The 20,290-nt window shown below is 50.3% G+C and overlaps 9 protein-coding genes across 9 annotated transcripts; 4 read left to right on the top strand and 5 right to left on the bottom strand.

Moving 5' to 3' along the window:
• Nucleotides 1-114: 114 nt before the first annotated feature.
• An12g05090 (uncharacterized protein) lies at nt 115-1,498 on the bottom strand (the record flags this gene model as incomplete). The annotated part of the gene is made up of 4 exons (XM_001395543.1): nt 115-359; nt 426-1,014; nt 1,071-1,196; nt 1,253-1,498. 4 exons carry the CDS (start codon nt 1,496-1,498, stop codon nt 115-117), a joined length of 1,206 nt encoding a protein of 401 aa, XP_001395580.1.
• Nucleotides 1,499-2,098: 600 nt separating this feature from the next.
• An12g05080 (uncharacterized protein) lies at nt 2,099-2,570 on the top strand (the record flags this gene model as incomplete). The annotated part of the gene is made up of 3 exons (XM_001395542.1): nt 2,099-2,150; nt 2,210-2,283; nt 2,346-2,570. 3 exons carry the CDS (start codon nt 2,099-2,101, stop codon nt 2,568-2,570), a joined length of 351 nt encoding a protein of 116 aa, XP_001395579.1.
• Nucleotides 2,571-3,168: 598 nt separating this feature from the next.
• An12g05070 (uncharacterized protein) lies at nt 3,169-3,981 on the bottom strand (the record flags this gene model as incomplete). Its single annotated transcript, XM_001395541.1, has 1 exon — nt 3,169-3,981. One exon carries the CDS (start codon nt 3,979-3,981, stop codon nt 3,169-3,171), a length of 813 nt encoding a protein of 270 aa, XP_001395578.1.
• A 510-nt stretch (nt 3,982-4,491) lies between these two features.
• An12g05060 (uncharacterized protein) lies at nt 4,492-6,012 on the top strand (the record flags this gene model as incomplete). The annotated part of the gene is made up of 1 exon (XM_001395540.1): nt 4,492-6,012. One exon carries the CDS (start codon nt 4,492-4,494, stop codon nt 6,010-6,012), a length of 1,521 nt encoding a protein of 506 aa, XP_001395577.1.
• Nucleotides 6,013-6,120: 108 nt separating this feature from the next.
• Nucleotides 6,121-8,172, bottom strand: An12g05050 (uncharacterized protein; the record flags this gene model as incomplete). Its single annotated transcript, XM_001395539.3, has 1 exon — nt 6,121-8,172. The coding sequence occupies one exon, from the start codon at nt 8,170-8,172 to the stop codon at nt 6,121-6,123; it is 2,052 nt and encodes a 683-aa protein (XP_001395576.3).
• Nucleotides 8,173-9,168: 996 nt separating this feature from the next.
• Nucleotides 9,169-10,071, top strand: An12g05040 (uncharacterized protein; the record flags this gene model as incomplete). The annotated part of the gene is made up of 3 exons (XM_059750880.1): nt 9,169-9,269; nt 9,757-9,821; nt 9,938-10,071. The coding sequence occupies 3 exons, from the start codon at nt 9,169-9,171 to the stop codon at nt 10,069-10,071; spliced, it is 300 nt and encodes a 99-aa protein (XP_059604451.1).
• Nucleotides 10,072-10,218: 147 nt separating this feature from the next.
• On the bottom strand, nt 10,219-12,416 carry An12g05030 (uncharacterized protein; the record flags this gene model as incomplete). Its single annotated transcript, XM_001395537.3, has 3 exons — nt 10,219-10,250; nt 10,299-10,523; nt 10,577-12,416. 3 exons carry the CDS (start codon nt 12,414-12,416, stop codon nt 10,219-10,221), a joined length of 2,097 nt encoding a protein of 698 aa, XP_001395574.1.
• Nucleotides 12,417-16,953: 4,537 nt separating this feature from the next.
• Nucleotides 16,954-17,487, top strand: An12g05020 (uncharacterized protein; the record flags this gene model as incomplete). The annotated part of the gene is made up of 3 exons (XM_059750879.1): nt 16,954-17,049; nt 17,107-17,190; nt 17,461-17,487. The coding sequence occupies 3 exons, from the start codon at nt 16,954-16,956 to the stop codon at nt 17,485-17,487; spliced, it is 207 nt and encodes a 68-aa protein (XP_059604450.1).
• A 1,186-nt stretch (nt 17,488-18,673) lies between these two features.
• Nucleotides 18,674-19,736, bottom strand: aceA (acetyl xylan esterase axeA-Aspergillus niger; the record flags this gene model as incomplete). Its single annotated transcript, XM_001395535.3, has 3 exons — nt 18,674-19,126; nt 19,207-19,463; nt 19,535-19,736. 3 exons carry the CDS (start codon nt 19,734-19,736, stop codon nt 18,674-18,676), a joined length of 912 nt encoding a protein of 303 aa, XP_001395572.1.
• Between the last annotated feature and the right edge of the window lie 554 nt (nt 19,737-20,290).

The raw sequence follows: 20,290 nt of genomic DNA, 5'->3' as shown, positions 1-20,290 counted from the left end.
GGGCTCAAAAACAAATGCGAGCGCTAAACTAGAGAATAAATTCATTTGCATACAGGCTGTTAACATCTGATTCTACATCCACAACCACCGCAGTATCTGCTGTCTGCTGACCCATTAAACAGGCAGGACAACCTTGACTCCCATGTATTCTCGCTGGTGCATGATCTTTCCATCAATGAGCACCTGATCAGCTCCAAGTCTATTGCGCACTGTATCCGTTGGGTCTGTGACAGTGGAAATCTGGATCTCGCGCCATTCACGGTTCGTCGGGACCAGCTGTCCCTGGGATGTGAGTCTTCTGAATTCCCTGTAGACGCCTTGTTCCTCAACGCATCCTTCGCGCTGGATAAGGGGAGAATCTAGGAATTATCAGCACACATGTAATTTTTTTTTTTTTTCTTCTTCATTTCGATTCAGGCACTTACCATATGCGGGCGCCATCCTTAAATCACCAACTGAACTGTTGAACAGCACCAACGACAGCCGCTCTTCATTCAACTGATCCACAGGTGGCTTATACACGCGATGGCGTGTTGCCTTGAAGTGTCCTCCGGACACAATTTCCAAAGTGTCCCCGATGTTGATAACCAACGCACCGGGCTTGTACGGCACATAATACCATTGTTCATCACGGCCCCAGATCTGAAGGCACGAGATGGGAACAGAGAACAACAACGTGGTCAAGCCGAAGTCGGTGTGTCCATGCATGCGCAGACCCTTCGAAGCCTCCTCGGTTTGCTTCTGCACAGGTCGGAAAAGAGCATGTCGGAAGTAGCCTTCTCCGGTTGGGCTACCATGAGACTGGACATTGTTCCAGAGGTAGTCATCCGGTAGCTCGAGAACGCGGGAAAAGAGTGTCAGCAGTCGTCGGTTGACCGACTGTGTCAAGTAGTTACAGAAGGCCTCAATCTCGTCCATGAACGGATGCAGGCATGTGGGAACTCGGTTGATGTCTTCCCAGTCCGGCTTGTACCAGTTGAATTGCTCAATTCCGTCTGCGGGGCCACGATTGCGCTGTCCATCGATGGTTAGTTGCTAAGTCTTCTAGAGGATATGTGGTTGTATCCTACCTTGAATCCGTAAGGGTGCTTGTATCCGGACCAGACACCTGTGTCAGGGTGGAATAGCAGACGCTCCTTGTCTTCCTCACTGATGTTGTTGTAGAGATACTGTGCGAGGGCGAACTGGCGGTGGAGCTGGAAGTGGTATTTATTAGGGTCCGGCTTTGTCACTATTGGGGGTTTCAACTCACCTGTTCCAAGGAAACGCCGTAGTTCTCGAGGAAGAGGAAGCCGTCGTCGCGGATGGCAATCTTAACCTGTTGGATCAAATGATCCACCACTGCTGGGTCTTCTGAGTCGAGCAGCGAAAGGTCAATCGATTTGAGCTGAGCAAAATTGTGCTTTTCTTTTGTCACAGGAGGAGGAACCCATTCTGGCACAGATGGCTTCCCAGGGAGGTCAGCCGAAGGAGGATTGAATGGAGCTGTGGGTGCCATGGTGGTGTTTAGAGAATGGAGAATAATATTGTCTGATCAGTGATATGCGGTGACAGTGATATAGCTAATTGATATCTCTCGTTCTTCTATTCTGCTTTGAAGACTGATTATATACACGTTCCAAGTGACGCTCTATCGACGTCCGCAATGCCCAGAACACACCAAATCATGTGGTATGGTTCAGGGGAGCTCTTCTGGCAGAGGAGCCCATCCCTCCGGAGCAGCAATGGAAATGAAACAATGACATGGTGAAGGCTTATCGAAGCTCGCATTTTCCTGCTCCTGACCACACCCTCCTCCCTCAACAGCCTCGCTATCTTAGCGTATCCGATAGGGTTGCCTTTCGCATCACCGAAGGTGGTTAGTACATGCCGATCAACCAGGCTAGTCAGGTATAACCGCGATAACGATAAGGGAGGAGCTCCTCCCACAGCAGCCGGATTGTAGGCTTGGCATCGCCGTCACGAGAAATGCCGCAGCAAATGGACTGGGAAAGAAGTCATTTAAAGGGGGGTTTCAAGGGCGTTGGCATCCCATATTCAGACCACAATCTCTAATCTCAAAGTTCTGACGATCACCACATTTGTCAATCCAATCACAATGTCGCGCCAACTTATCTCGAGCGAGAAATTCCCTCCTAAGCCTCACAACTGTGAGTAGACCTTCCGAGTTGTGCATCAGAAGAGGGATTTGACTAACTTGTATCTGCAGGCCCCGCGGTCAAGGTTCCCGGACTCGTCTTCTGTGCCGGTCAGACAGCCACTGGAGAGATCAAGCAAGCCACAGTAAGCCTTCACCGCACAGCATTCTCTTAGTGCAGAGTCCATTCATCTAACTATCTTGACAGCGAACTGTACTCCAAAATCTTAAGGAGGTGCTTGAGCTGTCTGGATCCTCGCTCGAGCAAGTAGTCAAGTACAATGTGTATCTTGCAGACATGAAGGACTTTGCTGCCATGAATGAGGTATATATCGATTTCCTGCCCAAGCCAATGCCTTCTCGGTCGTGTCTGCAGGCAGTTCCTCCGGGTGATGGAACGGTTATTGAGATTGAATGCATTGCGCAGGCCTGAGACACTGGATTGTTCGGGAAGGATTATCAACGAAGAAAATAAATGTTTATGATATTTCAAAAAGAATTATTTTGGTCATCAGACAACTTTCATGCTTCAGCACTAATTGGGGCTGTAACCGGCTGCATTGGTATGTGATGGCTATTGCTTGGGAGCTGTGACTCGAAAGTCGTCCAAGGTTCCCGTAGTGACGTGTAAATGCAATCAGAGCCCTGAAGAGCCCATGTACAAAGCCCACAAGCATATAGTAGAAACTGAGGCTCGCAAGTGAGTCGGTCATGATGTGTAGTCGAGCAGGAAAGCGCGAGAAGTCACACTTGTGTCAGGTGATTTCGTGATCCACGATGGGTCTCCCTCTCCTCTCTCTCTCTCTCTCTCTCTCTGTAGATCTTTACTTCATCCCCTCGCCTATTTTCCATGCCATGCCATCATCAACTCATTGGCATTTGTCAGTTCCATCTCTATTCAATCATGGCTATAACCGGTACAGCTCATAAGCCATGCTACAGCAGAGAAAACCTTCAATACGAATAGATGCTCTCAATATTCTTAGTTCGTCAAAATTAAAACTTCTTCTATTCTATACAATCTACCCTGCCTATGATCGTGCTACCTCAAACTCTGCCATATACCAGTTCTGAATAGCTTTGGTGTCGCCTGTGATAGCGACCGTGTCGTATGTCTTCCTGGCCTCCTTTGCCAAGCTCCCATTGTTGACCATTCTCCCTGCCCACTTGCCATGCTTCCTTGCCGACGCAACAATCTTTTCAACCGCAGCAACAAACTCCGGCTCATCTCCCCGTGCAGGGACGTATCCGAGGAGAGACTGCGCCAAGTCATTGGGCCCGATGAAGACAAGATCCACCCCTGGTACGGCACAGATTGCGTCGACATTCTCCACACCAGCACGGGTCTCAATTTGAATCATAGTAATGATGGTCTCGTTGGCCGACTTCATATACTCGGGGGTAGTCAGGCCGTGGCCAATGGCAGGAAAAGCGGACCCTTGCCCTCGCAGTCCCTGTGGTGGGAATTTGGCAGAAGCGACCACTTGGAATGCCTCTTCGGCAGTATTGATTTGAGGGACCATGATGCCATGCGCACCCGTATCAAGCGCACGTTTGACAATATCATGAGTGGGACCGCGAATACGGATGATTGGGGATACACCCAGGGAGGAAATGGCTGCGACAGAGTTGTGCATGGCATCGTCGGAGATATGACCATGCTCGCAATCGATAATGATGCCGTCCACCCCAGTTAGGGCGACGATTTGGGCCATGCGCACGGAAGGAAGGGCCATGAAAGTCATTAACGGATATTCTCCGGCTTTGATCTTATTGAGAAGCCGGAGCCGAGGGTTGGAGATCTCGGTTGTGAGAGGAGTGGGGTAGGTCTTCGTGTAAGTCATCGTGTCGGTGGTGTCAGGAGGACGTTGAGATAGGCAATGACGGCTCTTACTGGACTCGCCGACATTGTCAGTTAAGTAGTTGGCCTACTACAGGGATTTTGATGGTGTTCAAGATGATTCACCAATGCGGGGCGTTGATCGGGAGGAGTGTTTAGCGTTCCGGGAGGAGCTCCGCCGATCCATCTCAACTCCTCTTCCTCCTCCACTCCTCCTTGGAAGGTTTGACACACGGGTTGAGCTGCGCTCCCACGGGGGATAAAAGATAAGGTTAGTGCGCTCCTCCCCCCTTATCTACCCGGCGCTTGATTGCCAGCGAATCAGTGACTCACCATCGTTCGTAACAGACTCCACATCAATAGCCGGTCGGCATTACCCAGATGTCATGGGAAACGGCGGCCTGTCCAATCAAGATAACATGATATACACCTTTGATGTTCCTTAATATCTTGGCCAATCTCCCCCTGGGGCAACAGCTTGTAGGTGCCTTTCCAAGCCTCCATTCCTGCTGTTATGGATCTCAAAAAACGCCCCTCGTCCATTAAGTCGGAGGGTAATATCTCCTCTGCAGAAGGACAGGTCAATGATGTCGTTGGTGATGCGTATGAGCGGATGCCAGAGTCGCTACGCAGTCTCAGCGAAGATGAGCGCCAACGCCTCAATCGGAGAATCGTCCGCAAGGTAGACCTCATGGTTCTGCCTACCATTGGCATCTTATACATTCTGAACTACATCGATCGTCAAAACCTTGCTTCGGCCAAGCTGCAGGGCATCATGGAAGATCTCCAAATGTCAACCGAGCAATTCGCCACAGCCGTCTCAATTCTCTTCGTCGGCTATCTGCCCTTCCAGATTCCCAGCAACCTCCTCATTACCAAGATTTCCCGGCCAGGTATGTACATCTGTCTTGCTGTCTCCATCTGGGGCTGCATTTCAGCTGCAACCGCGGCTGTTCATAACTACGGCCAATTGCTCGCCGTGCGTGCAGTTCTTGGTATCGCCGAAGCCGTCTTCTTCCCGGGTGCAATCTATTACCTCTCAGCCTGGTACACCAAAGCCGAGCTGGGCAAGCGGATAGCCGGTCTCTACATTGCCCAACAAGTCGGCAACGCCTTTGGTGGACTCTTCGCCGCTGCCATTCTTCAATTGGACGGTGTCCATAACATCGCTGGTTGGCAATGGCTCTTCATCATCGAAGGAAGCGCCACAGTCGGCATCGGCATAATCTGCGCTTTAATAATGCCTGAATTTCCCCACAATAGTCGCATCCTCTCCCCGATTGAGCGGGACTTCGCTGTCTGGCGCATCGAATCCGAAGCCGGAGCCGCCGAGGGCACAGAGAACGAACCTATCCTTCGCGGATTCATCAAAGCCCTCTCCGACCCTAAACTCCTTCTTTTGATCTTCTCGAACATGCTCTCTCAGACCCAAGGTTCCATCGCCAATTATTTCCCCACCTTGATCGGCTCCCTCGGCTTCTCTTCCAACACCATCAGCCTCCTCCTCACCGCACCGCCCTACATCCTCGCAGGCATAATCTACTATTTCATCATGTTCTACTCGGATCGCTACAACACCATCTATCCTCTCATTCTGGGCTGCGTCTCCATCTCCATCGTGATGTACATCATTCTCATGTCGACTTTGAACATTGGCGCACGATACTTTGCCATGATGATCCTCCCGTTCGCCTCGGTTGGTCCACAGCTTCTCCTCTACAAAACTATCAACTTGCATCTGGCCCGTCCAGTGTCTAAGCGCGCTGCTGCTTCGGCTCTGGTGAATGCCATTGGCGGTACGTCGAACATCTGGGCGTCGTATTTATACTACGATGGTCCGCACTTCTATGCGGCTTTTGGAACACTCATGGGCGCGGCATTCCTCTTGGCTGCTACGGTGACGGTGTATCGTTGGTGCGTACGCCGCGAGAATAAGTATCTCGACTCTGGTGATCCAGACTTGATCGGCAAGGTAGTCAAGAGAGGTGTTACAGAAGAGATGGTGCAGCTCCGGTGGCGATACGAGATGTACTGATTCCTACACGTAATACTCTGCAAATAGCCTTGATATAATCAGAATATGTAGTAGCCACACACATTGATAAATAAAACATCTTTACAGTACACACACACACAACAGCAGTCAATCTAAACCCCCCAAACACCCCAAAACCAACCTCCCAATAACCCACCTCTCCCTCCTAGCAAACACCCTCCTAGCCCACTCCACCGCACCGCGCACATCCCCATCCCCCACTCCCACCACCCCCATCGCCCCCGGCACACCCCCTCTAACCAACTGCCACGCGACCAAAAACGCCTTATACGCATACAGTGTCACCCACGGCGCCTCTCCCTCCACATCCCCCTCCTCTAAATAGGTCAGAAACCAATCCACATGCGGCTGGAACGCCTTCGCTGTCTCCTCACAGAGGAACTCACACGCCGAAGGCGCCAACTCCGTCGCCTGCTGGAGCATGGTGTCGATACTGGCTTTGACGATGCCACCTGTGTGGCTGGGAGACCACATCTGTAGCTCGATCATGGCTGTTTGCCAGGTTGCGGTGGTGTGGGCGGATTTAGCGTTATAGGTAGTAGAGGGCGTCGGTGTTGGTGTTGGTGATGGGGAAAGAAACACTCCCAAAGACAGGAGAGACGACCGTAGAGCGGAGAACCGTTCCATGCTCAGCATGCCGGTCATGGTAGACCAGCCGGAGATTTCGCGCGCGCTGGAGATCAGGAAGTGGGTGATGTTGATGGCGCCGTAGGGGTCGAAGGGGGGGATCGATGATGTGGAATCTGTAGATGAGGAGAGGAAGTGCCGGACTGCGTCGTCGTAGCGCATACTGGTTGGGTGTTTATGATGTTGTTGTTGGGAGATGAGTTGGAGATGGGCCCATTGGGCGGCGGAGGGGGCGGTCCAGTGGGTTTCTGGACAGGGCAGATCGTGTTTGATTTCGAGGTGGGAGATGGCGCGTGGGATGGAGAGGAGTTGGTACCAGAGTGCGTCGATTTGGTGAACGGCGAAGAGGGTCCGTTTGTGGGATTCGGCTTTGATGAATTCTTTCCACAGGGAGTCGAGGTCCAAGGTGTGTGCACATTCGGTGGTTATGGGCTGCATGAGGCCTGTGGAGCGCGCGAGGGATATCATGGTCGCGTGCATTTGGAGGCCTTGGATCGAGTCGGAGCCGCAGAGGTACATCATGGCGCAGATTTGGAGGAGGAGGTAGGTTTGCACTAGGGAGAGGTGGTCGGTGATGGTAGAGTTAGGGTGGTTGCTGGAGGAGAGGCTGGAGCGGGCGCGGAGGTAGCAGCGGGTGGAGAGGCTTGTGCCCGTGCCCGTGCGGGCATCGCATTCCGGGTCTTCGCCGTATTGGTATGAGAGGGAGAGCATGGCGAGGAGGAGGTGGGAGGGTATGGCACTGGGGTCGAATGTTGGGTGGTGTAGAAATGGAAGAAAGTGCGAGACATGGGTGAAGAATAAGCTGCAGCCCTCGCGGATTTGTGAGGCGGAAGGAAACCAGCTGTTTTGGGGCTGGGTGCTCTCGGGCGCAATAGGGATAACAGAGAGATCTTTGGGAAAGCTGAGGTCGCCGAGGTCAATGTCCGACGGAGACTGTAGATTGGATATCGCGAGCGGCTGGGTGCTGAGTTGATCGGTTGGTTGGGGAAGTGATGTTTCGCGTAACAGGCTACGCTCCAGTTCTAACGCATCTAGCAAACGAGACTCGTCCATTGGTATATGTTGCGTCGGATTACCTGGAACAGACTGGATACGATCGCTGTTTTCTATGGGTGATGTGCTGGACGCAGTGCTGGTTCCTCCTGCATCTGGGTCATGTCCATCCTCGTAGTGTATTTGCGAAAGATCAGACGTCCAACAAGACCTATCTAACTGCAGGTCATCGACATTCTGCAGTTGCCCACGATGCTGGCCAGTATCCTGGCATAGGGTAGCATAGCTATCCCTTTGCTTTGGCCTCTTCGTCGCTCGTCTTTGCTCGTGCTCTGCATGTTTCCTCTTCATATGGCGATGGCGCAAGTCCGGACGCGAAAAGGTAGCCTGGCACAAGTCACACGGCAAGGTGATTTCCTTTCGAGAGCGGGAATGAAGTGCTGCGTGTCGTTTGAGGTTCTCATGTCGAGTGAAACGGCGTAGACAAACCATGCATTGGAATGGCTGGTAGGAAGTCATGGCTGCGTGGGTGTGGATGATATCCGCCATAAGGAGAAGCTGAGGATGAAGAAGAACAGAGAGGGGCACGGCAGACGGAACAAATGAGCAATTCCGGGGCGCATAGTACTACCCCACCCCCGCAATTTGTCTAGTCGATCCTTCGGTTCGCAGGTGACGGGTGGTTGGTTGCCCTCCGCACGCTTGGACTGTGTGACAGTTGGATAGCATTCGGCTATGGGAAATAATATTCTGGTCATAAGTGGTTTTTCCAACAGAAAACGACAGAAGGAAGGAGGAGTGAAGGAAAATGGAGAAACTTGGTCTTATCAATGTCAGGTCGGCTATTGACTCTTATCTGATATCGTCCGCCTTCCCCAGATAACGATCTTTATGTTTTCTCTGATTGGTCAGTATCCCCTATCTAGGCACCACTACTGGTTCTGCCGGCTATACCTCCGACATTATACATCTGGTAATTGCGTAGGCACGGTTAGTGCTTTCAGCTCCTGGAGTGTATCAGACCTGTTAGGAAGGTTCAATTGATTTCAGGAACTATACAATAGTAAGAGTTTTTCGCATAAACTGTCGTCTCCACAGAATTTGAAAACCCCTGATTCACTTCACCCGACTGCCAAGACTCAAGTAAGTAGCATCAATCCAAGCATTCACAATACATGATCAAGATATATCTTTCATATTTTCACCACTTATGATGCCAGTATACTCATTAGTGCTCAAAATACATAAAGCCTGATAGACATGGTCAAGAAAAGATCCGACTCCCTCCTAAGGCTGAAAGAAACAATCCGATATCATCTGACTGCCAAGACGCGCAGAAAACCCGATCGGGCCAAAAGAGCAAAATAGGGCCGATCCGCAACCACGGTACGATCTGTCTTTTAATTCATTCAACTACCTATATATTCCTCGTAGCAGGCAGAACCGTTTCCCACACAACAAACATTTTCTTGTGTTTGAGAATTCTCATCTCGTTTTCATGCCACAACCAACAAAATGAATGCCGATGAGAAAACCACTACCTCAGTCCTACCCTCTGGGCCAACTCCTTCGCAAAATGCTTCTATCCTTCGAAGGATTGCACCGAATGGGTGGACGTAAGTGAATAGGACCATTTTCAGTTGGATTCTTGTATGTCAGAGCTAACTCTTCTTTTTCAGGTTACTGTACATCGTATTGTTCACTGCCAGTATAAGATGTCTTTGGAGTTATATGCAGTGGCCCAATGGAGGGGATTTGGCTCTAGCGCTCCATACTGGGTTATTAATACTGTATCTTGTTGTATGGCGCTACGTTGATGGGCAGTAAAATAGTATGGATTTTGCTACGTAGAAAGGGCAAATTCTCCGACATTTGCTACCCCATCTTAGGATGGACTCAGTTTGCTGTGTCCGGGGATTTATTTTTTCTTTCTTGTCGACAATGTTCTTTAATCTATGTTTATATCCAGAGAGATACCTATTAGAACAATGATTCTTTTACTGAAATATGGAGAATCCCTGTTATCTGAATATTGACCAGTTAAGAGGCACGTATTTGATACTGTATAGGGGGGACCTGATCGATAATAACTCTGCTTGATAGTAGACAGCCTCCTACTTTGAGGTCTGTGCACCATACCCCGTCTCCAAGATTGGTTAGCCGACCACGTAGGTACAGTATGCAACTTGCTTACCCCAGGATTTTATGCCTGGTTGATCTGGCAGACATACGAATAGCCCACGATACCTAGTAAAAAAAAGAAAACCCCTAAAACATTAAAAAGGAGGATATGATGATCCTCAAGTTGATTATATGCTCCGCAAATCATTATGGATGATACAAAATTTGTACAGGTCCAATCCCAGTAATGCTGAGGAGAAACAGAGTTCGCGTGAATCAATGGATCGCTCAGTATAATCCAGAATAAATGCCCAAATGTGCTCAAAACTTCTTCGTGCTGTTCGTTGTCGCTAAAAATGTGTGAAATGGTGCTGATGAACGTAAATTGGTCAAGATGCTGTCAAGATGCGGAACCCTCTCAGGGTCATTGAAGATATGCCATGCTTAAAATATACCAAATCGTTTCGATTTCCCGTCTGTGCCATTCATTAGATAGGTTGTGACAATTTAGAGGGCATACGCACCTTTCTTTTCCTTCTGCCCGCGGCCAGTGCCCGCAGCTGCTGCACTGGCCTTCCCGGGATTAACCCCGTCGACAGCTGCTCGAATGGCGGCAATTCGGCGCTTAGCTCGGATGTCGCCTTGGTCCGCTGCTTGCACGTACCAAACGTTGGCTGCTAGGTGGTCTGGCCGACAGCCAATTCCTGTTTCCGTAAAGTATCCAACCGCATATTGCGCCTTGGTGAGCCCTGCGGCAACGTCAGCATTCCATGGATTGCGTGATAGACATTACAGGTCTTACCAGTCTCCGCGGCACGTTTAGCCCATTCGTAGGCTTCATATTCATCCTTTTCAAGCACCGGCTCTGCTCCGATGAGGTACCAAGCACACAGTGCCATCATGGCCAGAGGGTGGCCACCCTGTGCAGCGTTGGTATAGAAATGGATCGACAAAGCAGGGTCTCTGGGGCATTCGAGTTTGCCGTGTTCGTAGGCATCGCCCAAGCGATAGCTGGCCTCAATGTGGCCTAAGTCCGCTGCTTTAGTGAACAGCTGGGCAGCATAAGCAGGGTCTGGAAATACGTCATCGCCATATCCCGTTTCATGCATTAATCCTAATTCGTAAGGAGCAGAGTTATACTGAGCATCGGATGAATCTGTAGCGCGTTTCATCCACTTGATGCCTTCGCGATAGCGCTTTCCGAGCCCCATGTCGCCCTCCAGACAGGCCTTCGCCATACGTAGCATCGCGCCGGGGTGGTTTTTGGATGCTGCCTGGCGGTAGAACTGCTGTGCCCGGGCGGCTTCAACTCGGGTACCCCAGCCAAACTCATAGCACAAAGCAGTCCGGTAGCATGCTTCGACATGTCCGTGTTTACTGGCTGCTAGAAACAGTGGAAACGCTCGGTCATAGTCCTCTTTCCCTTTGCTGAACAACCCCGAAGCATATCCGTCAGCCAGATAGTATTGAGCAAAGGGATAGCTACGATCAGCCAGGCGCTGGAGGATGGATTTGGACTCTCGTAGAAGGCTAGCACGGTTAATGTCGCTTCCCTTCCGGCCATACACTGCGGATGCACCGTCGACCTCATCGGGAGGCATTTCCAACATTGCATTCACCATAAAGATGGCAAACTCATACTGGATGGCGGGGTCATCAGTCTTCTTGACATTTGCCAGATACATGTCGAACGTTTGCTTGTGGCTCAGCAGCGATGCGTTATTGCCGACAGCAGATTGCAGATGGGAGTTGTCAATCTGAACAGGGGCAGGTCCGGGTTGCGGATAGCAGCTGTTAAGCTGTTCAACGAAGGATACTGGTCGGACATCAGGAGATACACTGGATTCACGGGATGGTGCACGGGCGTGAAGGTATGGGGAGAGCCGAGAAGATCTCCGTCTTTCACCCAGGTCGGAGCCGAGCGAGTGTGTCGAAAGCGAGCGACGATTGGCGGCTGGGCGTGGCTTCGGCAGATTCTCGGATGAGCCACTTGCTGGTGATTGTCGGTTTGCAGGCTGGGGAGCTTCGTACGGTCGATGATGGTAGTGCAAAGGTTCGTAGATTTCGGAGGCTTGCGTTGCGCTGTCGAGACTATCTCGGGAAGAGCTGGTCTGACTGTCCTTGGCAGGTCGTTGGTCCAAGGAAGACGTGCTAGTATTGGCGAGACTATCATGTTTTGTGTGAGGATCGACTACTGACCAAGAGGCACTGCTACGAGGCGTGTGTCCGTAAGCCGCATTCTCTGGTAGCTGGCCGGCTTTGAAGATTTCCACCCCCGGTGGGGATGATGCGTCGATGGTCTTTCCATGAGTCTGCTGCTGCTCAGAGAGGGATATTTGGGCGAATTCATCAGTGGGAAGCGTCATTTCAAAACCATCCTCATGAAACTCCGGCACTGGCTGATCGCTTTCTCCATGGATTCTGACCCGTGGAACCGAATACCGTTGGCTTTCGGGGCGATCTTCCGGCATGGACACCGGATCTGTCAGAGATTTCCTGAGAATAGGCTTGCTGTATAAGCGATTGAAGCTGTCCCGGCGGGGTTCACGGGGCACCGGGGGAATGGGGGGAGAAGAACGAAGGTAAACAGGCGGAGGGGAAGAAAGCGGCTGGGGATAGCCGCCGCTGGCAGAGCGCTCCATCCCGCTTGATTCTTGTGTTTGAGATGCGATCGGTGAATCCAAAATGCAAAAAATGTATAATTCGAGCCTGGTCGCAGAACAATCCTTGACAGTGGGGACGTCCGTCAAGGGGATTTGGATTGACCCGGGAGTTATGCGATAAATTGTGGACTATGCATGGAATATGAAACCTGCCATGTGCGCTGGAGCGAGGTGACGAGGGTCTTGGGAGCTGCAAACGAATGGAACGAGACAAGGCAACGAGGGGAGATCAGGGATCGCGGGACAAGGGACTGCTGGAATGTGGAGAAGCTGGAGCAGGATGATGGGTCAGCTCAGGGAAATTCGGGGTCCACCGGGAAAATAGGCCTACCTTGCAGCAAACGCTAAACGACGGGTCCTGATGGGATGCAGCTGTTGGATTCCATCACGCAGAGCAGAGGAGTGAATGGGCACACGGGGGGGACAAACGAAGGTCCAAAGGCCACTCAAACGAAGCGAGAGAGCCGTTGAAAGAAAGAGAAAAGACTGCCAAGTGGGATTGGCAAAGAAGTGGGAGGAATTTTGGGGGGGGAGAGGCAGAAGAGGAGAAATGGCTCGGGAAGAGAGTTGCGCCCAGAAGTCAATTCCGGCTTAGTTCCGTATAGAATATGAGACTAGTAACAACGATACTTACTAGATACCTCCGTCCTTACTCAAAACTCCCACCAGTTGACTGGTGGATGCCTCCACTGGAGGTGACTTTTAACACCATCCACTGTCACGGGGTCATGAAGAGGCAAGCTTACACTTACTCCTCTCGGCCCGACTAGCCCGACTGGGATGACAGCATCGCCAAAAATAGCCAGTTCGTCTGTCTGCTTACGCTGCCTGTACCATGCGTGTCTCACTGTCTCACTTTCGCTTCCTCGACTACTACAGAGGACACGTTCAAGGCAACCCAATCATTCCTCCCATGCCACCACTGCGCGGTTCGTTTGGCTCCTTCAGGAATTAAAATGTGTCGCATGTCTTAGGCTGCCGGGTGTCAAAGCTCCCGAGCTATTTCCACGATCCATGGGTCATGAGGGGAACTCTGGATTCGGATTCAATAGTGGTTCCGTTCTAGTGCTACTATGACGGTGGTTAATTATGGTGGCTGGTTTAATTTAAACTACTCGACCACGACCCCTCCATTGAACTTAGTGGCTGTCATGAAGGGTGGACCCTTAAGGCACTTTGCTCAGCCCATGTGAGCTGGCTTAGCCGGTTATTGCATTTGTTACCTCTTCTTTCTGTTGTCACCTTCAGACTTGCACAGTTGTTGCATGGCTGATTCCCACTACTGGCTGCACCAAGCACTGTAAAGCAGACAACGGCTCATCCATCTCAATCCTCATCCACTTTTGACTATGATCTCCGTTAGGCAACCTTTATCTGCGCTGGTCCACTACAACAGGTACTAATCCTCAAGAATAAGAGGGTTGTCAAACATGGTGGCTCATGTTGAACCTAAACCCAGCTAATAATCCCCCACACCCCTCTCAAACAAGTATGTATGTACTGGTAATAAATGAGATGGCGTGACAGCGATCCAAGCTCGCATCTTCCCGCCTTTAGCCTTTCGGACACGGAGGCCACAGGCCACAAGGCTGCTCCGTCCAGATTGTTTCAAATTGTCCATATTTTAGCGGAAGAATCGGAACCCCGTCGGGCCAGTCGATGATTGGTGCGCGCGGTCCAGAGGACACGACGGAGCGGTCTCGGCGCACAGTCCAGATTCGGGTCCTCCCATTGGCCTCCAGAGCAAAGGGCAATCGTTTGCCCGGATTCCGTTCCTCTTGGCTCAGTCCCTCGCTTGTTGTTTTCTTGACATGACAGCTATGACTGGTTCATTTCTCCAACTACAACATAGTGAATACATATCCTTTATGACTAGGAGATGTATCTTCCAACGCTCTAATACTTAAGAAAAGGTATCTCTTATTATGTCCGATATACCCTGCTCGATACCAATAATGCTCAGGCCGTCTGAGGTCACGTACTTATTAGATACAGATGACGTGCCGTAACAGAATCTGGTAGTCGAAATTGAAACATTGACATCCATTAAGTTCCATAGACACGTCATGGATAAGTGTGTGGTCCGTCTTGGAATGGGGACATGCCACTTCCGTTATGGACCTTCGTTATCAAGTTGGCTTGACTGATACACTGGAACAATACATTGAGCATTGCTAGCAGCGATAACAAAAGGATCTTGAATATTTGATCGAGGTATCTAGAGCATGGTCTTTGTATCTAGTCCTTACATATATGTCTATTTATGATGTCTTTACAGTCTAACGGGCATGTCAGATATGTGATTCAGCACCATACGATGTGATCCAGGCATTTGACAATGCAAGACAGATGCCAAAAAGCATACATTGATCCCACGAGCGAACATCAAGGAACCCCACAAAGCATGGGTCGGATCATACCCAAGCTGATCTTCGACAGTCTCAATCCTCGGGATTAGCGTAATGTTGTTACGCGATAAACTTTCGAATGATTACCGCGCAGTCCTGACGAACGATGCACATACAGAAGAGTCATTAAGGAGCTGTTCTCATATCACGTGCACGGATATTATCATTCAGACTGGCGATCGATCTCTGTCATCTGGAAGCACGTGGTAAGGTCGGCATTGATCCTCAATTACTTGAGGTGCAGATCGTGGGCTTCCTTTAGGATTTATGTATACGATGTATCAATTCGAGCGCACCATTTCAAGCTCTGAGATAAAAACTTGTCGGGCCTTGTGTCAGGAGTAGTAACTCAAAGCATCGACAGTAAAGTCGTTACTGACGATTCTTGATTAGGTGACCAGGTAGAGACGTCGACCTTCAAGCTAACTCTATAATTAGGTGAGCGGATACCGAACTCATGTCCGTTCGAGAGTGGAGAGGCGAGATTGCCGATCGCCTCGGGACCTGAACGAACGATGAAGTAGTATTTGCCTTGGTCAGGGGTAGGGGGGAATAATAACCCCGCTTATAAAAGGGGTGTGACCATGAGAATTGACTATATCAATTGTTCGGAGCTACTATGGGGCCCCTATTGATCATGAAATGAGGTACATACGGATAAGAGATAATGCACCAAGCATTCAGGCGAACCCCTCGAGGCAGGATAGTCCATTTTATAACAGGTTCGACAGTGAAGGATATCAAGCTTCAATGAGTCAAGAAACCAGTATCCAGCAAGGGATTCTGTCCGTGGGGTGTTCCTTAGCAGCAGATTTGAGAGGAATGTTGGTTGAAGATGGGGGGATACACGGCTCATCTCCAAGACATCCCCTACATCCTTGGCAAGGAGGCGGACAGATAACGAATGTTTCTAGAGCAATAGCAATACACACATTCAGGTGTTCCGTGTTGGTGTTGGCGTTTCAATATGTGACCCCAAGTTAAAGTAATGATGTTTTGGCCAGGTCGCATTTCTGCTTAAGCGAGATATCAACAGGAGACTCACAGGGCTAAAATAATCTCCGATGTTGCGTCGTGCAATGATTAGCGAGGAGAAGATCTCCTGAGCAAGCAAGGCATAATGTCTCAAGATTTGGGGATGATAAAGGGGGGGGTTTCTTATCTTATCGCAGCGGTGATCAAGCTTAGAAGAGCTCCACCTGCGCGTCAATACTGGCTGATCGGAAGAATAGTCTATCGTCGTGCTAGAGTGACAGTAGCTAGCTAGAACAAAGTCTCTATTGTGGAAGAGAATGAACGCGAGTTCATTGTGGCAAAGATCATATCTCCAAAGCAGAGGCAGCAACGTAAAAACTCCAGCATCCAAGTCTCCGCCCGCCCACTGTGCCAAGGCATCAAGGACGCAGTAGTGTAGCAATTGCCAAGGGGACGCCCTGAATCCAGCCCGCAACCCCGGCGACTATTGGCCCCCGGGCCTGCCGATCGCACCGGGCGATGGAGCTGGGCTGGAGCCGACAATGGGCTGTCACTCGTCCACGGCGCCTCGCCAGCCAGGGGGCCTGCCGATCCCAACCCCAGGGTCCCGCGCCGATCCCGCCGATTGCTGTTTCGGCCTGCGTTGGCGATGCTGCTGCTGCTGCTGCTGCTTCCCTACTATCTACGTAGTAATTCTGCCCACAATAACCTGCTTTTTACGTGTATAATTTTTATTCCAAAAATAACCGGTGGGCTAACCGTGTGCCTGCATCACATTCACCGTTGACTCACTTTGATGATGACGCCCGATCGGAAGGAGCATCGATCGACAGCGCCTCCTCTCCCTACCTAAATAAACGGTCGCGCCCATCCCCATCCCTCTTCGTCATCCCTACCTGACCCGTCTTTTGTTACTTTCCTCTTCCTCCCAACCTTCTCTCCCTCCACGTTCTTAACATTCCAATCCTCCCTCGTGCTCGCCCAGGTATGTGCCATTTCCAATTCCTATTGTCTTGATATTTTAGAATAACCTCATTTGTCCAGAGACTAACAACGATCAATCTTCTAGCAATCACAGACACACGCCACCAATAACCTCTTTCCTCTTCAAATCCCTTTACTCTACAATCACAATGCGTTTCTTCGCTGTCATCGCTCTCCTCGCCTCTGTTGCCGTCGCCAGACCGGCTGAGAATGGCGCGCTGAACGTCCAGGTGATGTGCCTTGGAGTGAGTTTGGCCACTTCCCTCATGTCATGATACAACAGCTTCGCTAACAATCCCCAGCGGAACGACGGCATGTGCGTTGGCGGCAACATCACGGCCGCTGGAAACAGCTGCTGCCCTCCTCTCGTCTGCGGAAGTGACCGAGTAAGTGTTTGATAATAACAACGGCGATCGAGACAATGACTAACAGACATTCCCAACAGCTCTGCCACTAAACGCCGAGCAACGCAGTCTACCATGTTGACAACGAGGATTAACTCCTAAGCTTTGAAGATACCTAATGTGTGTTGGGGATAAAGGTGTGATGTCGGATACGCGGGCGTGGTGATGAAGGCATCTCGAACGGCCGGGTTCATATTGTACTTGTCGAATACGACTAATATGTGTCAATAACACTATGCGACGCTGACAAAGCTCGCTCAAAAATCGGTGATGGGGTAGTTAATTAGGAAGATGTACTAACTCTGTCGATTGCAAATTAACTCTGATAAACTGATCTTCCTGGTAAATTATTGTGTTTTGCTTAACATGACCTAGGAATGAGTGTACGTGCAACGATGATCACGGTATGCCGATTCACTACGTTTATCCCTCAACCTCCGCTCGAATTATTCCTCGGCTTTGCACTCCATACATCCCTCCAAGACACCAGCGACACGCTGCCAGAGAACGGGAAGAAAGCCCTCTTTCGACAACATTCCTTCGAGCTTCTCCACTTCATCACCAAGCGTCTCGAACCTAATGACACAGGATGTTTATATGCAATCACACCCTTACAACCGCGCTCGCAACATCACTCGATGGACTGCCAACTGTCGTTCCTCAAAACAAACCACCAAAACACCAGGATACAGATTTTTCTCAACCTGTTTTTCAATTCCACCCAACATCGATGTTCCCCGTCGGAAACGCCAGCTTCAGTCAAGGAGCGGCGATAAATGAGACATGAATTTATTTCTTCCCAAGGCCTAAATTTAATTCCCGGATGCCCAAACTTCTGAATAGCACGATAGTAAGTTCCGATACTGTTTTTCTTTTTCTTCTTTTCTTATTTTTATTTTTATTTTTTTTCGGAATAATACATGATGTGATGGGCCGCCTTCAGATTCTGTTCTTACTAAGTGCATACTACTCCGTACGGCGGTCCCTCGATAGTTAGGGAACGTTGACCCATTGACTCATCCACTTGCAAGAATCCGTGTCATGATCAGCTTTAGTATCTTATGTGGTTGGGTTTGGTGAGATTTGTGATAAATCCAGAATGGACGAGCAGTCTGTTCCTGTCGAGTGGAGAAAGATACAGCATCATATGGGTGATGGGCTGGATGAAGAACAGGCTGTTTCTGACTTCGCGGCTACTGACTTGCTATGCGTTCCTTTCTGAAGCTTCCATCCTCCTTACCCAGGAGCGATCACGTCTGGTTCTGCCTACAGCAGCTCTCGTGCTGCTTATCCGTGGATTTATCGTGGAATTGATAATGAGCGCGCATTTGCTTCATGGTGTAAATTGTAACACTAGAGATTCAAGGTATCGCTTGTTGAGGCGAAAACCACTGACTTATCATACTTCAGATGCTTCATCATTCCTCATCTCGAGAGACCTCCACTCTTCCGATTCATCCCCAAATCAAGCAAACCCAAACCACTCCATATCCTTATCCCCATGAATTGGCACCGTATGACCCACGCCCGTCGCAAAGATCCCCTGCAGATTATCTCCCCAAATCGTCGTCTCATAATTCGTCTGCGGAGTATTCGCCTCCGTCGATTCCGGTGCACTGTAATCGTACCCAAACACTCCAGCCCATTGCTTGCACGTCTCATAATAATTCTGCGGATACAGCGTCGTATCCACACTGCCGTGGTAGATCTGCATCTTTGGCCGGCTTCCCGAGTACCCTGGATACATTGCCTCGGCAATACTAGCCCAGTGTTCCGGGGTGGTGATGACGTCTCCTTGTGCGCAGGTGGAATTCCATCCGTCCACTTGGTTAGTGTCCGAGTAGAAGCAGCCGGCTGAGACGCCGGAGTAGACGGTGCCAGCGGCGAAGAGTTCGGGGTAGGTTGCTGCCATTACGTTCTTTTCCCAGTCAGTATGCACTGCGCTACTATGTTGATGCGTATAGAGGGGACAGGTTGGAAGAAGGAATGGGGAAATACCGTCATCATAGCCCCCGAACTCGAACCCGTCACAAACACCTTCTTGCTATCCGCCCCGTACTCGCTAATCGTCCAGGTGACCATGTTGGCAATCGAGTTACTGTTTCCACCTCCATTATGTGTCAGCGTTGCCTGCGAACTCACGTCCCAGCAGCCTCCGGAGTACGGGCTAGACGGGTAGATCACGATGAAGCCGTATTGCTCGGAGAGGGTGGCGTAGAAGGAGTTGCTGTAGTAGCCGGGTCCAGTGCCGGTGCCTATATTCTTTACTTAGTATTGTTGTCTGCACGACGTGTGGTAGATAATGTAGAGAAGTAAGGGGACGTACAGTAGTGGATTGCAACCACGATACCAGGATTCGAGGCCAGGTTATTAGGCACGTAGATGTACATGCCTACACCTGTGGGGTTATCACCGAAATCGGTGATTTGTTGGAGGCTACCACTGCGCTTGGCGACATGGGCGGCAATGGGATGGAAGAGGGATGTGAGGAGGGTGGTGGCGAGGAAGAGGAGGTGGGTTGATAGCATGGTGAGTTACTTCTGCCGTGCTAGGCAGTGAGGTCAGGTTGCGAAGATGTGGCTTGGGTTTGTAGCAAAGGCGCCAGAGGGGTCTGGCAACGATTTATAGCTTTGCAGGGAGCGGATAAATTAAAACATCATGGAGTTATTGTATGTTTCTATAGTTGGGGAAAGTATCGGTTTCGGTGGGTATTTTGCGTGGTCTAGGCTCAGGAAAGAGTAATGTAGGCTGTTTTCATCGCGGAGATTAAGCAGGGCGACTGTGACAGCCGTGACAGCTCCGACATGAGGAGTCTGGGATAGACAACACGGAGTGGAAACTCCAGATCGAAATGGTTAGAGATCGTCGTGCGGGCCGAATTCCGTAACAGATCCCGTTAGAGCCACTGCAGGGCTGGGCCACTGGTGATTCTTCAGGTTGTAACTATCTGCAGGGTAGCATCAAATAGCCGGTATTCAGCCAGAATGGATATTCGGCTGCGGAATAATCTGGGGTAAAGCTTTAAGCTGTCGGCACATTTCTTGGCCATGTGAGCTTCTGGAGGATGCTCTCAGTCGTGACA

Source organism: Aspergillus niger (assembly GCF_000002855.4).
Source record: "Aspergillus niger supercontig An12".
NCBI classification, from domain to species: Eukaryota; Fungi; Ascomycota; class Eurotiomycetes; order Eurotiales; family Aspergillaceae; genus Aspergillus; species Aspergillus niger.
Note: the sequence above shows the minus strand (reverse complement) of the source record. Positions and strands in the feature narration are given on the sequence as shown.